At 42.5% G+C, this 15161-nt stretch overlaps 1 protein-coding gene across 1 annotated transcript in view; it reads right to left on the reverse strand.

Moving 5' to 3' along the window:
• Positions 1-15161, reverse strand: part of ATRN (attractin) — a 626429-nt gene that overhangs the window by 22908 nt on the left and 588360 nt on the right. The window contains 1 exon segment of the mRNA XM_030190990.1: positions 8088-8195. Coding sequence (XP_030046850.1) covers positions 8088-8195 — 108 coding nt within the window.

The following is a 15161-nucleotide window of genomic DNA, read 5'->3' on the forward strand; positions in this document are numbered from 1 at the left end:
ATGTAGCTTCTTATTTTCTTCATTTGGGTCCTTTTTCCATTCTTTGAAGGACAATCTTTTGGCTGTAATGGCCTCTTTTACTTCGCCTTTTAACCATATTGGCTGTAGTTTTCTATTTTTTCCACCTTTGCAAATACATGGAATGCATCTGGACTGGGCTTCCAAGATGGTATTTTTGAATAATGTCCATGCCTGATTTGCTGTCCTAACCTTAGCAGCCGATCCTTTTAGTTTATTTTTAACCATTTTCATTTTATTATAGCTGTCCTTTCGAAAATTAAATGCAGCTACAGTAGATTTCCTTTGTGGGATCATCATAAAGTGGTTCAAACTTGACCATGTTATGATCACTATTTCGCAGGGGACCCAATACCGCCAGCTCTCGCACTACGCCCTGCACGCCACCAAGGACCAGATCCAAAATGGCTTACCCTCTTGTCGGTTCCTGGATCAGTTGCTCCAAGAGGCAGTCATTTATTACTGCTAAGGCGGAAATGCATGAAGAGACATCAAAGTCGTACCTTGCCAAATATTTATGACAGTTCAGAAATTTCCTGTGAAGCTTATGGAATTCCTCAGCTTTCTCGGGGGGGGGGGGGAAGGAATTCCACAAAGGATAGAGTACTCTCTATTATAGATTTTAAGTAAATTGTGGAATAAAGTTGATAATCCAATAAGCGACTGGATAGCATTGAATCCTGAAAAGTTTTTCTGCCAAAAGAGTCCAATGTTGTAGTTTTTCTTCCTGAAGTATAAGATCTTGCACTGCAAATGCATTTTAAAGCAGATTCCACAACTAGGGAATGATGAGGTAGCTCTGTTTTCTGAAGCCCAGTGGATTTCTGTATTCTTTGGGGCCATCTATTTTCTTTGGGGCCACCTGAACTGTCAGTGGAGTTTCTCAGTTTTTGGGTAGAGTATTTTTCATAATTTTATGAAGTGAAACAGCGATTCCTTCTCTAGGAAGACAGTCATAATCCAGAACCTGAAAAAGTTGTGAATGAGGTTCTTCCTCTGTTTCCAATTTGAAAGGTATGGATTGAACCATCTCACGGAGAAAGCAAGGAAAGGATACAATTTCTGGAGGAGAACTACATCTCTCAAGTGGTGGAGAACACTCAGATGGAATGTCATAGGACTCCTCAGCTGAGAGGTCCTGTAGGTCCTGATCCATCTCCCAAGAGAGCTCTGTCTGACTCTTCAAACTAATGTTCATGGGAGGTATGTGAAAGAGAGCGTCGACTACAGAGTCAGCTAAGTGTTGGGGCAGATGAGTTTCTGAAGGTGGAGAAAGATCCTGCTTACGCCGACGCATGCATCGGTTGGGTTCATGCCACCCTGAATGGTTAACGCCGAGCTTCTGTGCAGGACTTCTACCACAATTGTCTCTCTAATGTATTGGCTGGGCTGAGGCTGGCACAAGCACCCTGTAAGCCTGTATAGACTGCAAATGCAGAAGCCCTGAAAGCTCCTCCTTACGAGCATAGCCCAGATTTATTCATACAGTGTAGGCATCCGTACCAGATGGGAAAGCAGTGTGGACAAAGCCTGAGTAATAGCCCGTGCAGGCATAGGAGATCTTGAAAACCATGAAGGCTCTCTATGAGAAATAAGTTGGGGAGAAGGAGAGCAGTCACTTCGGCATGGACGCTTTCCGTGCATCGAGGACATTGATGCAGGGGAATTGTTGGCAGAGTGCCTAGAAGGAGAATGATGGAGATGCTTCTTAGGTTTTTTTATGCTGCAGGGCCCTCGATGAACACAGCACCGAGAAAGAGGATGTAGAGTCCTTATGCAGTTGAAGTACCAGGTCTGATGTCGGACCCTCTTGATGTTGCATCGGTGCACCCAATGTTGATGTAAATGCAGGCTCTGCGTTGAGTGCAGAATCCCCTGCCATGTTTGATGTAGATGCTAATGTCAATGCAGAACCAATAAGTTTTTCATGCTGAACTCTGTGGGCTTCAAGGGCCCTCGCTTACATGCGCAGGCAGAGACCACACTTTATATCTTGGTGCTCTGGACCCAAGCACTGAATACACCAGTTAGTTATGAGGGCCTATGTCTCATAGTCCTATTGAACTGAATACACTTCTTAAAGCCACCCTCATCGACAGAGGGGAAAAATGGCCAATGAAGGTCAAACGGCTCTATGGTCCAGGGAGCTTGACTATTCAATTACCTGAGAATGGTTAATGCTTTCTGAGTAAAGAAAGGACTCAAGAGGCCCCAAAGGCATAAAATTGAAAAGATCAAAAATAATTGAACCCCCCCCCCCCTAAAATAAACAAATTAGTATTGGAAAAAGAATATGAAGAAAAAATAACCCAAAAAAGGCAAAAGTGTCATGGGCCGAGGAGAGATTAAAAAAATCCTCTCTGCTCCATGAAAAATGATAGACTGCTGGTCCCGTGCTCATGCACGGGGTGGGAAGGCACTTGTGCATGCACAGTGGGGGCACTGTTTCGAAGATTTAAATTGACAGTACCTGCACCGGGATCCATGGATGATGTATTATGCTTGCTTGTCCTCGGAGTAGGCAAACCTTTCCTTTCTTCGTGTAAGAAATGTACAAAATCAGTTGAAACTATTAAGATGATGAATCATTTATGAGATCCAAAGAGGGGGGCAATAGAGTGAACAATATTATACAGTTTTAGGCCAATAATTAGCTGTGTGAAGAAATTGAGAAAAAGACACTGATTTTTTTAATATCAATTTTTTAATGAATGCCATAAGATGTTCTTTACAAAGGGCTAGTGCTGAGTATGAAAGTGATTTCCACCATGAATGGTCTGTATGATGGTAACCTTGTTTCAAAAGCCTAAAACCGGGGTGATATCAAGGAATGTGTTTAGCAGACTGTCACAAAAGTCTGCAAAGGATCTAAACAATCCAAAGCTGAAGAGTCATTTCATTCAGAGACCTGAAAGTGGAAAAATATCTGGTTAACAGATCAATGTCCAGATTATGAAAGTGTAGATGAAAATCAGACTGCTTAGTAGAGAAAAGAGAGTAAAAGTAATTAAATTATGATCAGTCCAAGGACATGGAATGTAACAAGGATGCATTGATGCACAGGAAAAGACTAAATCTAGTCTATGATAAGCAGAGTGCAATCCATTGTGAACGGCCAAGAATAGTAAATGTCAAAAATTAAGAAGTGAAATAATTGGAATCAGTAGGGAAATAAAGTTCCACAATAAAGCAAATTAAGATAACAGGTTGAAATTTCATAAATAAGATTGAGACCATTAGATCATGAAGGAGCAAAAGGGGCACTCAGGGAGGACAAGGCCATAGCAGAGAGACTGAATGAATTCTTTGTTTGGTCTATACAAAAGAAGAAGTAAGAGACCTATCTGTACCAGAACTAGTTTTCAAGGGTGATGATGCGGAGAAAATGAAAGAAATCTCGGTGAAACTGGAAGATCGACTGAGCCAAATTGACAAATTAACGAGTAGTAAATCACCTGGACTGGATGACATGCATTCAAGGATACTGAAAGAATTCAAACATGAAATTGCTGATCTGCTGTTAATAATCTGTAACCTGTCATTAAAATCATCTGTAGTACCTGAAGATTTGAGGGTAGCCAATATAATGCCAATTTTTAGGGTTCCAGGGGGTGATCTGGGAAATTACAGACTGGTAAGCCTGATTTCAGTGTCAGACAAAATAGTGGAAACTATTATAAAGAATAACATAATGGAACACAAGACAAAATGGTTTTAATGGGACAAAACGTCAGCATGGATTCAGCCAAGGGAAGTCTTGCCTCACCAATTTGCTTTATTACCTGTGATGCTTAACAATACAGTGCAAGCCGCTTAAGTGCATGGGTCTGGGACCAAAGAAATACATGCAGTAAACCGGAGTGTGCACTTAACCGTTGTGATACAAAGAAGCTTGACATCTGATAAACATATGTACAGTACTGTTTATTATACGTACAGTATACAGTCTCCGTTAACTGACATTAGGCTTACTTGAAGTAATCAGTCATAGTCCTCTGTACACTCTTGTGTCTGTGAGTTCCATAGACTACGTCTGCCAGACGGTAAAAACTGTCATAGCACTGACATCCAGTGACCTCCAGATAGGCCCAAACAATGTTGAGACTCTCCAGTGCTCTTGTAAAAGTGACAAGAGGTTGTTGAATTTTGTCAGCATGTGCCTCGCTGCTCATTTCATCATCTGTTTCATCATCAGCCGTTGCCTGCGTGTAGGCGCATATCTCGATATTAGTGCTGTCATCAGCTGTTTGTAGATCATAATCAACAGCTACGTAGTGATGAAACTCCTCTTCAGTAACACAGGCTGGGATATCAATAGCCTGGTCATCTGACGCGTTTGCAACAGCTACATCTGTTTCGTCCCTCTCCACATCCCTAACAACGCTTGCCCGCTTGTAGCAGTTCACAATGGTTGCCAGTGTAACATGATTCCAGGCAGTGATATATTACGAACCAGTTCAACAGCAGGTTTATCCTTGCCAGTCTGGTCATCCATAATGCTCATCAGATGACGTACCACAAGAGCCCGATAATGTTGTCTGAAATTCGCTATTATGCCCTGATCCATAGGTTGGATCAGAGAGGTAGTGTTTGGTGGCAGGAAGATCACCTTGACATTAGACAGCCTGACATCATCACTGTGTGCAGCACAATTATCACAAAGCAACAAAATCTGACGCTTTTGTGCCTGCATTCTAGTGTCTAACTTCTTTAGCCACTGCTTCCAAATTTCCCCAGTCATCCATGAATTTGTGTTAGCCTCGTATGACACAGGAAGTCGCTTAACATTCTTGAAGCAATGGAGCTGTTTGCTCTTTCCAATGATGAGTGGTTCCAACTTCTCATTCCCATCCATATTGCAGCAAAGTAGGATCATCAGTCAGTCCTTCGACGTTTTACCTCCTGTAGTTTTGGCTTGTTTGAATGCATGTGTTCCATCAGGAATCGCTCGCCAGTAGAGACCGTTTTCGTCAGGATTGAAAATGTCACGAGGTGCAAACTCGTTCAAGATGGTAGGAAGAACTGAAGCAACCCAATTTTCAGCACCAAAGTCATCAGCGTCTTGTTTTTCACCATGCTGTTTCTTGAATTTTATGTTGTTCCTCTCCTTCCATCTTTCCAATCATCCAACAGTGGCTTTGAATTCAGTTAGTCCAAGACTTTCAGCTAGCTGATTAGCTTGCTCCATAAGCAGTGGACCACTGACAGGAAACTGTGTGCTCCTGACTTGAGAAAACCACCGAAGAAGAGCATCTTCTACTTCCTCAGCTTTTCCCACCCGTTTTCTTTTCCATTGTGGATTTGTATTGTTTTGTCAGTCTTCCAGAAGCTGGTCTTTCTTTTTCAAGATACGTGAAATTTGACTGGGATTGACACCATATTCTTTAGCAATAGATGCTTGACTTTGTTTACTAATTTTTTAAAGAATTTCTATTCGTTCAGCCAGTGTTAAAGTCTTATAGTTGCGCGACGACAACAACCCCAGCGTACACTTTAACAACATTCTTTCGCTTATTCTGCCTGTGGCAGTTAAAGGGGCTGTAAATGTGAAATCTCGTTGGTTGTCACGTGCCAATCGGCTTCCATATTCCATGCGCGCTTATGCGGAGCCTTTCCTGCAGAAAAAAGACGGCTGAGGGGAAATGTGATTGAGGTCTATAAAATCCTGAGTGGTGTAGAACGAGTAAAAGTGAATCGATTTTTAATTCTTTCAAAAAGTACAAGACTAGGGGCACTCAACAGAGTTACATGGAAATACTTTAAAACAAATAGGAGGAAATATATTTTCACTCAACGAATAGTTAATCTCTCAAACTCATTGCTGGAGGATGTGGTAACAGCAGTTAGTGTATCTGGGTTTAAAAAAAAGGTTTGGACAAGTTCCTGGAGGAAAAGTCCATAGTCTGTTATTGAGACAGAGATTGGGAAGCCACTGCTTGCCCTGGGATTGGTAGCATGGAATGTTGCTACTATTTGTGTGACCTGGATTGGCTACCGTTGGGAAACAGGATACTGAGCTAGATGGATCATTGGTCTGAACCAGTATGGCTATTCTTATGCAAGCCCATCAATTAGAGGCCAACCAAATTTTGGTTTTGGCGATGGTGCTGAAACTGGCCCCAAATCCTTTTTCTACCCAGTTTCAGCCAAAAGGCTAATGCCACAGTTTTGATATTAGCTAAAACTGATCGTATATTTTCGTTGGAAGCAGAACATGTGCGCTTTGTGCTGTTTGTCTTTCTGCCCTCCTCACTTGCAAGGAGGAGCAGCCTTTTTATCCTTGCCCACCTGCAGTTGCCTCCTTTGGACCTATCTTGCAATCCCTAGCGGACTAGGGGTGATAAGGACAGCTGTGATCCCCAATTGCTCCCGCCTATGCTGGCTCTGCTTTCAAAATGCCTGCTATGACCTCTAGCAGCAGTCTCATGAGATTGCCAGTTGAGGTCATGGCAGCCATTTTGAGAGTAGAGCTGATATGGGTAAGAGCGACTGGGGATCTCTTCTGCCCTGACTACACCACTAGACCACAAGCGACTGTAATGGGGAGGGGGGGACTCTTTGCATTCTTTTTTTTTTCCTTTTGGTGTGTAATTTGATTGCAAGTAATGCAGTTATGATCTTCCATAGTAGTTTATTTGGTAAATAGAGTGCAGCAAGAAGCATCTGAAATGAGCCAATATCAGCACTCAAACATTTTATCTAAAGGTCCAGAGATTCTAGTCAAAAATGAGCCAGAATTTCTTGTCCAGGGACTTTTCCATTACAGCAATGACTTACCAGGTGATCTGTCTCTCCCAGCCAATCATATGAGGAGGCAGATGAACAGATGGCATCCGCCATCTTTGAATCCACTGTGCACAGCCACTCCCAATCTTCTTTCGGAAGCTTTGAAGCCATATGCAGCTAATAAAAACTACAAATACTTGCTCCTGCCAGATCAGCATTGTTAAGTATACAATGAATGTCCAGGGGTGCGCAGGTAAGGAGCAACTAGGAAATGGTTAGGGCCTACTGGGTTCAACTCCTGCTCATCCTGTGGCATCACCAGAAGTCGTGATAAAAAGAACATAATAAAACTTCTAAATGCAATAAAGGATGGATTTTAAGCAGAAATAATGAAAAATGTGAAGAGAATTCAAACACTTCCCCCTGCGAGGGAAAAGAGCAAAGAAAAAGTCAGGTGGGCATGCTACTTTAGGAAATGTCTGCTTGCTTAGCCTAAACCAAGTTTTGGTGACACAACAAATGCAAAACAGAATAACTAAAAAGATCTACTTTAAAGTGATGGACTCTTAGATCAAAAAGAATGAACATTAATTAAACCAATCTTGACAGAGGAACAGGATAAATCTGATGAAAGAAAAAGAGAAACTGTCTGAAGAAAATGAATTGAGCAAAAAACAAGAGTTCTGTGTTATCTTAAGACTCCTAACCCCCTGTACTTTCGGTCTTTGTTTCTGTAGCTCTGAACTCTTGGTTCCTTGACTTCACTGTTCTATCTGGTGTCTTGCTTTTTCTTACATGCCTTGCTTGCTAAGTTCTTCCTATCATTCAGTGCTGTTTGTGTTTCCTCTATTTATTTATTTATTTGGATTTATTAACTGCCTTTTTGAAGGAATTCACTCAAGGCAGTGTTGTTGTTGTTTTTGGCTGAAACTGAATCTATGGCTGAAATTCACCACGTCAGTCTCCCATATTCTCTTCTATGTATCCTGAGTACTGATGGTTAAGTAAAAGAAAATCTATAAGGATCAAGATAATGAAATAAATATCCATTCTAATAAATATCTGCTACCTCAGTCTTTGATTCAGAAATACCACAAGCAGACAATTTAGAAACTTTTAGGAAAAAAATGTTTTGTAATTGGCCCATTTGCTTTGTATATATTCATTTTTTTAATAGACTGTGGACAGGGAAATAACTACTGCACTGAATGAATTTAACTCAGTTTGAATGACTACTACTGGAAATGCATGAGCTAAATACAAATAATTATTCTTTTATGTAATTATACAGAAAACCAGTAACTAATGGCAGGGCACCCTATGGAAGAATGGAGTTTGCTCACCTTTATACTTCCTCCTATTAAGTCGGGTGGCTCCTCCTCAGTTTCCAAGGCAACACTGATGGAGGCAAAAGGACGACTGGCCATCTGCTGCATCTCACGAAGAAGTTGCTATTGAATAAATGAAACACTATTAATATATCACTTTTTAGTGGCACTGGAAACCATATTTTATAACATGGCTTTTCATGGTCTTATTTTAATATGTATTACTAACTTGCCTCTCTCTCATAAATTTTTGTTGATATTCCTACATGCGGAAAATGGGGGAAGGGGGGGGGAGGGAGACAGTGTTGGTTATTGAGCCTTCTTTGTGTGCCTTCCAAAGGAAACTGAAATTCCAGCATACATTGGACCTGTTCTTCAGCACCTAAATACAAGCCTTGCTAAAAACATACTGCAACAATGCGCCCCTGATTCTCTTTCCTGTTTTATCTAAACAGGACTCCTAGATACCACACCAACACATGTCACCCCCCCTCACCCCAATGCCATCCTCCCCAAACCAACTGTGATACATACTATATTACTACCTGCAGGTGATGAACTGTCACAGTTTTGACCTTCCATCACCTTTGCGCCCAAGTTTTCCATGCATACTCATTATGCATTATATGCTATTTCAAATGTAAATATATTTGCTCAATTTGCTGCACAAGCATCCCAAGCATATAATTTGAGTGCATTACCCTTTCTGCACATGATGGTCAGGTGATGAAAACGCTGAGGCACCTCAATATGAACCTCATGACAATTTTTTGTATAAGCAGTTTTAGCAAGGTTTATATTTAAGTGCAAAAGAACAGGTGCAGATGTGTGCTGAACACCTCTCACATTTGCTGCCAAGTTTTCCATGCACATTATTTGAACACATTTAGCTTGAATGAATGAAGTGTTGCGTGATGAAGTGTCTACAGTCTTGAAATGTCATATGATGAACTGTCACCAAACCATATGCTCCCCCTTACAAAAATTGATTGCTACATTTAATATCCTTTCATAATGTGCACTATTTTATTCCTAAACATGTTTCTTCCAGCTAATAACATTACATTAGCATCATTAAGTGAACTGTGAATGATCATACATGCAGAATTATGGGTCCCCATAAGAACTGCACATTGGTAGATTCTACAACAAGGCTATACAATTCTGCAACAACTGTGGCAGATTTCCATATATCTGCACATTTAAAATTTTACTCTTCTCAGTTTCAATATAAAACAAGAATTTTTTAACCTCTTCTGTCCAACTAGCTATTTTCATATACTCTTTTGATGTACATTTATATTCTATTAACATGCTAGCTGGATTGTTCAAGGTAGATCATGAAATAAAAAAAAAAAAAACAGGAGATCAATCAAATGGTTCACATACATAAGAACAGCCACAGTGGGTCAGACCAAAGGTCCAACAACCCCAATATCCTGTTTTCAACCATATCCAATCCAGGTCAGAAGTAACTGACAAGATGATCCTAAAAAGCATTGATGTTACTTACTTCCAAGGATAAACAGCTGTTTTTATCAAGTCTACCTTAACAGTTTATAGACTTTTCCTTCAGGTATCTGTCTTAGTCTTTTTAAAACTCTGCTACATTAACTGCTTTCCTCAGCAACACATTCTATAGTTTGAGTGTTGAATGAAAAAAAAAATTTTCCAATTTGTTTTATATGTGCTGCTCAGTAACTTTGTAGCATGTCCCCCTAGTCTTTATACTTTCGAAAGACAACTGATTTGCATTTATCTGTTCCACTCCTTAGACTTCTATCATACCCCTCCCCCCGCCCCACACACACACTGAGCTCTCTTCTCCAAGCTGATATTCCGTAACCTCTTTAGTTTTTCCTCAAAAGGGCATTGTTCCATCCACTTGATCATTTTGGTCATCTTTCTTTGCACCCTTCCCAATTCCATCATCATCTTTCTTACTTTACTTCCTTATTAATCTATTAATAGAAACTTGATTAACTGCTTTTCAAAAGCAACAGACTATCAAGGAAGTTTACAAAGCTAATCATAACACAATAACATAGCATACACAAGTATACAGTCGCATATAATAAAACCAAATTTAAAATAAATACGATAAAATGATGATGGGATATATTTAAACTGTGCCCGCAAGAAGCTGTCTCAAGAATATCTGAAAAAGCTCAAAGAGCCATATCCTTAGACTCTTTCAATTAAAACAAAAAAAAAAAACCATGCTCCTGATGGAGAGAGCGGCGGTGACTTCCATACTGCAGGAGCCTGAAAAACAAAAGCTGCTTGATAGAGGGGTTTACTTGTCTTGAAAGACTCTCACGTGATATAATTTGTACTCTGTAACACAGCATCCTACTGATTGTACTCCTTCCACCAAGTCTCTGAGATGCCTATTATAGCTACCTCTTCATTTAGTGCTATATACTTCAACTCTTCCGTATTATTTTTTAGGCTTCTAGCATTTGTATACATGCATTCCAAATTGTGTTTTTCCTTGTATCTACAAGCTGCTTTGAAGCTGACGGGGATAATTTGCATCCTTTACTCTGTTCTCCCATTAGATACGAATGGCTTTCTTTCATCATTATTGAAACCTCTCTATTGGGACTCCCTAAAGATCCTGTTTCAATAGTATCCTTCAAGGATACTCCATACCGAAACATGTGCTGCTGGGTGACTGTCAGCTTCCCCCCCCCCCCACACACACATTTTAACTTAAAAGCTGCTCTATCTCCTTTCCTTTCAGAGCAGGCTCCTCATTTCCCAGAATGTTGCTCATTCACTAACAAATCTAAATCCCTCATCTCTGCACCACCGTCTCAACCACTCTGAGACTTCAGAGCTCTGCCTGCCTCTTGGGTCCTGTGCATGGAATGGGGAACATTTCTGAAAATGCTACCCTGGAGGATCTGGACTTCAGCTTTCTAACCAAGAACCTAAATTTGGCATCTAGAACCTCCTTCCCACATTTTCCTATGTCACTGGTACCCACATGTGCCAAGACAGCTGGCTCTGCCCCAGTATTATCTAAAATCTTATCTAGGTGATGTGTGAGGTCCACCACATTTGCACCAGGCACGCAAGTGACCAGGCAATCCTCCCATCCACCAGCCACCCAGCTATCTACATACCTAATGACCGAATCACCAATTACAACAGCTGTTCTAACCCTTCCTGCCTGGGCATAAGTTCTTATTTTATTTATTTATTGCATTTATATCCCACATTTTCCCACCTCTTTGCAGGCTCAATGTGGCTTACAATACATCATGAGTAATGGAAATATATCAGAAAATAGACATTTAGTGTTACAGCAGGATTTTGGGTAACATGATAATGATAAAACATGGTAGTAGTATAACAAGCAGTTATTGTAAGACAGTTCTGAATATATGTGGGGGAGTTGTGTATATTCACATTGGTTGATTTTTGTTGTATGCCATGTTAAAGAGATGGGTCTTCAGTAGTTTGTGGAAGTCCATTAGTTCATAGATCGTTTTTCATTTGCGCGGCAATGCATTCCATAACTGTGTGCTCAAGTAGGTAAAGTTTGACGCGTGCATTAGTTTGTATTTTAGACCTTTGCAGTTAGGGAAGTGCAAGTTTAGGAATGTGCGAGATGAACTTTTGGCATTCTTGGGTGGTAGGTCTATCAGGTCTGACATGTAGGCTGGTGCATCTCCATGAATGATTTTATGGACTAGAGAGCATATTTTGAACGTGATACGTTCTTTAAGTGGGAGCCAGTGTAGTTTCTCTCGTAAGGGTTTAGCACTTTTGTATTTTGTCTTACCAAATATGAGTCTAGCTGCAGTGTTCTGGGCTGTCTGAAGTTTCTTGATTATTTGCTCTTTACAACCGGCGTAGAGTGCATTGCAATAGTCTAGATGACTGAGCACCATAGATTGTATCAGGTTGCGGAAAACTGACCTTGGGAAGAAAGGTCTTACTCTTTTTAATTTACATTTAGAGTGGAACATCTTCTTGGTTGTGTTTTTCGCGTGGTTCTCAAGTGTTAGGTGTCGATCGATGGTGACTCCAAGAATTTTTAGGGTGTCCGAAACTGGAAGATTCAAATTTGGTGTGTTTATGGCGGTGAATTTGTTCTTATTATGTTGAGAGGCGAGTATTAGGCATTGGGTTTTATCTGCATTCAGTTTCAGCCGAATTTCATGATCTGGAGACTTTGGTTGATATCGTTGGAGATTTCCTTTAGATCTTGTCTGAATGGAATGTAGATGGTTACGTCATCTGCGTATATGTATGGGTTGAGGTTTTGGTTTGATAATAGTTTGGCTAAGGGTGTCATCATTATCTTGAAGACATATATCCTCGATGCGAGAGGACAGTGCATCCCCTGGTGGGCAGATCCTGACTACAGAAGTACTTACTACTTCACCAAGGTGATGCTCTCCTTTTAGGAGACCTCCCTCCTCCAAGGCAGGTGTGGTCTCCAGAATTGCACACAGTATTCTAAATGGGGCCTCACCGGAGACTTATATAAGGGCACTATCACCTCTTTTTTCCCTGCTGGTCATTCCTCTCCCTATGCACTTGAGCACGCTTCTGGTTTTGACCACTGCCTTTTCTACATGTTTGGCCACCTTAAGATCATCAGGTACCATTACCCCCCAAGTCCCACTCTTCTTTCGTACACAAAAGTAAAAAAAAGCTTGAAACAAATATCAAGAACAGGAAAACATGTATGACACCTAATTAGACAAACAGAATGATTTGTCTGTAATGCCCTGGCAATACAATACTTTTGTATTTAATGTGGTAGAAGATAGGGAACCAGTGCTGTGCTGCTAATAATGGAGAGATGTGACTGAATTTATGAGCTCCCACCAAGAGACTGACCACAATGTGCTGAATCAGTTGCAATAACTAGAAATGCACTTGATACTCAAGGTAATGACCTGAACCAGCCCTGAAAAAGAAGGGAGGAGGCAGGAGTTAATTGGGAGAGGCAGACTTCAGGCATACCTTCTCCTTGCAACTATAAATAAATAACAAAATATAAAACAACACTGAAGGTTGAACTAAGGGTCAGCAGGGGCTGCTATTGTTTTGTAAGCTTTACTGAAAATTACTGGGGTAATGCATTCATCATGATTTCTAAACAAACCATATAGCTCTGTAGTCATTTCAGGCGCACCATAAACTGTTATAATTTTCAGATACTGCTTTTTATGTAGTCACCTTTGACTCACTAAGCAGAACGCCTCATCAGCAGCTGACTGAAAACACGTAACAGTCATGACCTTCAAAATGGCATGAAGTACTGCTAAATAATATTATGTTTGAAGAACCAGCCAAGTAGAAAACCCCTTACTGTGTTCCAAAGAGAAAATCTCTCTATATAAAACGCACCTCCAACGTTCCATGAAGCCTCTTTTAGCCAAAAGTGAAGGAGGTGAGATCCCATTGTGTCTGCCCCGCCCACGCGTCAAACGTGATGACGTCGAGGGCGGAGCAATGACACAACCAATCGCATCGCTCGGCAGCGAAGCGTCAGGGAAGGAGGCGGCGCTCTCGGCGTCTAGCCTTCCCTTCGCTGTGTTCCGCCTTCTTCTGACGTCAAGGATGACGTCAAAAGAAGGCGGAACACAGCGAAGGGAAACCTAGACGTCGGGAGCGCCGCCTCCTTCCCTGACGCTTCGCTGCCGGAACCGCCACGGAGGTAAATTTTAAAAGAAGAAAAAAAAACAAAAACAAACCCGATGCATGGATGCGAAGGGGGGGGGGCATGGATGCGAAGGGGGGGAGGAGAAGAGGGCGGGCCAGGCTGGGACATGGGAGAGAGAGGAGCATGGATGCGAGGGGGGGTCATGGAAGGGAGAGAGGGGACTTGCTGGAAAAGGATGAATGGAGGTGGCAGGGGACAGAGGAGCATGGATTGCAGGGCAGGCCTCAGGCAGAGAGGGGAAATGCTGGATAGGGATGAATGGAGGGGGCAGGTGACAGAGTAACATGGATGGCCATGGATTGGGACGGCAGGGCTCAGGGAAAGGGGAATTGCTGGATACAGATGAATGGAGGGGACAGATGGGCATGGATGGATATGGATTGCAGGGCAGGCCTCAGGCAGAGAGGGGAAATGCTGGATAGGGATGAATGGAGGGGGCAGGTGACAGAGTAACATGGATGGCCATGGATTGGGACGGCAGGGCTCAGGGAAAGGGGAATTGCTGGATAGGGATGAATGGAGGGGACAGATGGGCATGGATGGATATGGATTGCAGGGCAGGCCTCAGGCAGAGAGGGGAAATGCTGGAAAGGGATGAATGGAGGGGGCAGGAGACAGAGTAACATGGATGGCCATGGATTGGGAGGGCAGGGCTCAGGGAAAGGGGAATTGCTGGATAGGGATGAATGAAGGGGACAGATGGGCATGGATGGATATGGATTGCAGGACAGGCCTCAGACACAGAGGGGAAATGCTGGAAAGGGATGAATGGAGGGGGCAGGGGACAGAGGAGCATGGAATGCAGGGCAGGCCTCAGGCAGAGAGGGGAATGCTGGATAGGGATGAATGGAGGGGGCAGGTGACAGAGTAACATGGATGGCCATGGATTGGGACGGCAGGGCTCAGGGAAAGGGGAATTGCTGGATACGGATGAATGGAGGGGACAGATGGGCATGGATGGATATGGATTGCAGGGCAGGCCTCAGGCACAGAGGGGAAATGCTGGAAAGGGATGAATGGAGGGGGCAGGGGACAGAGTAACATGGATGGCCATGGATTGGGAGGGCAGGGCTCAGGGAAAGGGGATATTGCTGGATAGGGATGAATGAAGGGGACAGATGAGCATGGATGGATATGGATTGCAGGACAGGCCTCAGGCAGAGAGGGGAAATGCTGGAAAGGGATGAATGGAGGGGGCAGGGGACAGAGGAGCATGGATTGCAGGGCAGGCCTCAGGCAGAGAGGGGAAATGCTGGATAGGGATGAATGGAGGGGGCAGGTGACAGAGTAACATGGATGGCCATGGATTGGGACGGCAGAGCTCAGGGAAAGGGGAATTGCTGGATAGGGATGAATGGAGGGGACAGATGGCCATGGATGGATATGGATTGCACGGCAGG

Source organism: Microcaecilia unicolor, chromosome 2 (assembly GCF_901765095.1).
Source record: "Microcaecilia unicolor chromosome 2, aMicUni1.1, whole genome shotgun sequence".
NCBI classification, from domain to species: domain Eukaryota; kingdom Metazoa; phylum Chordata; class Amphibia; order Gymnophiona; family Siphonopidae; genus Microcaecilia; species Microcaecilia unicolor.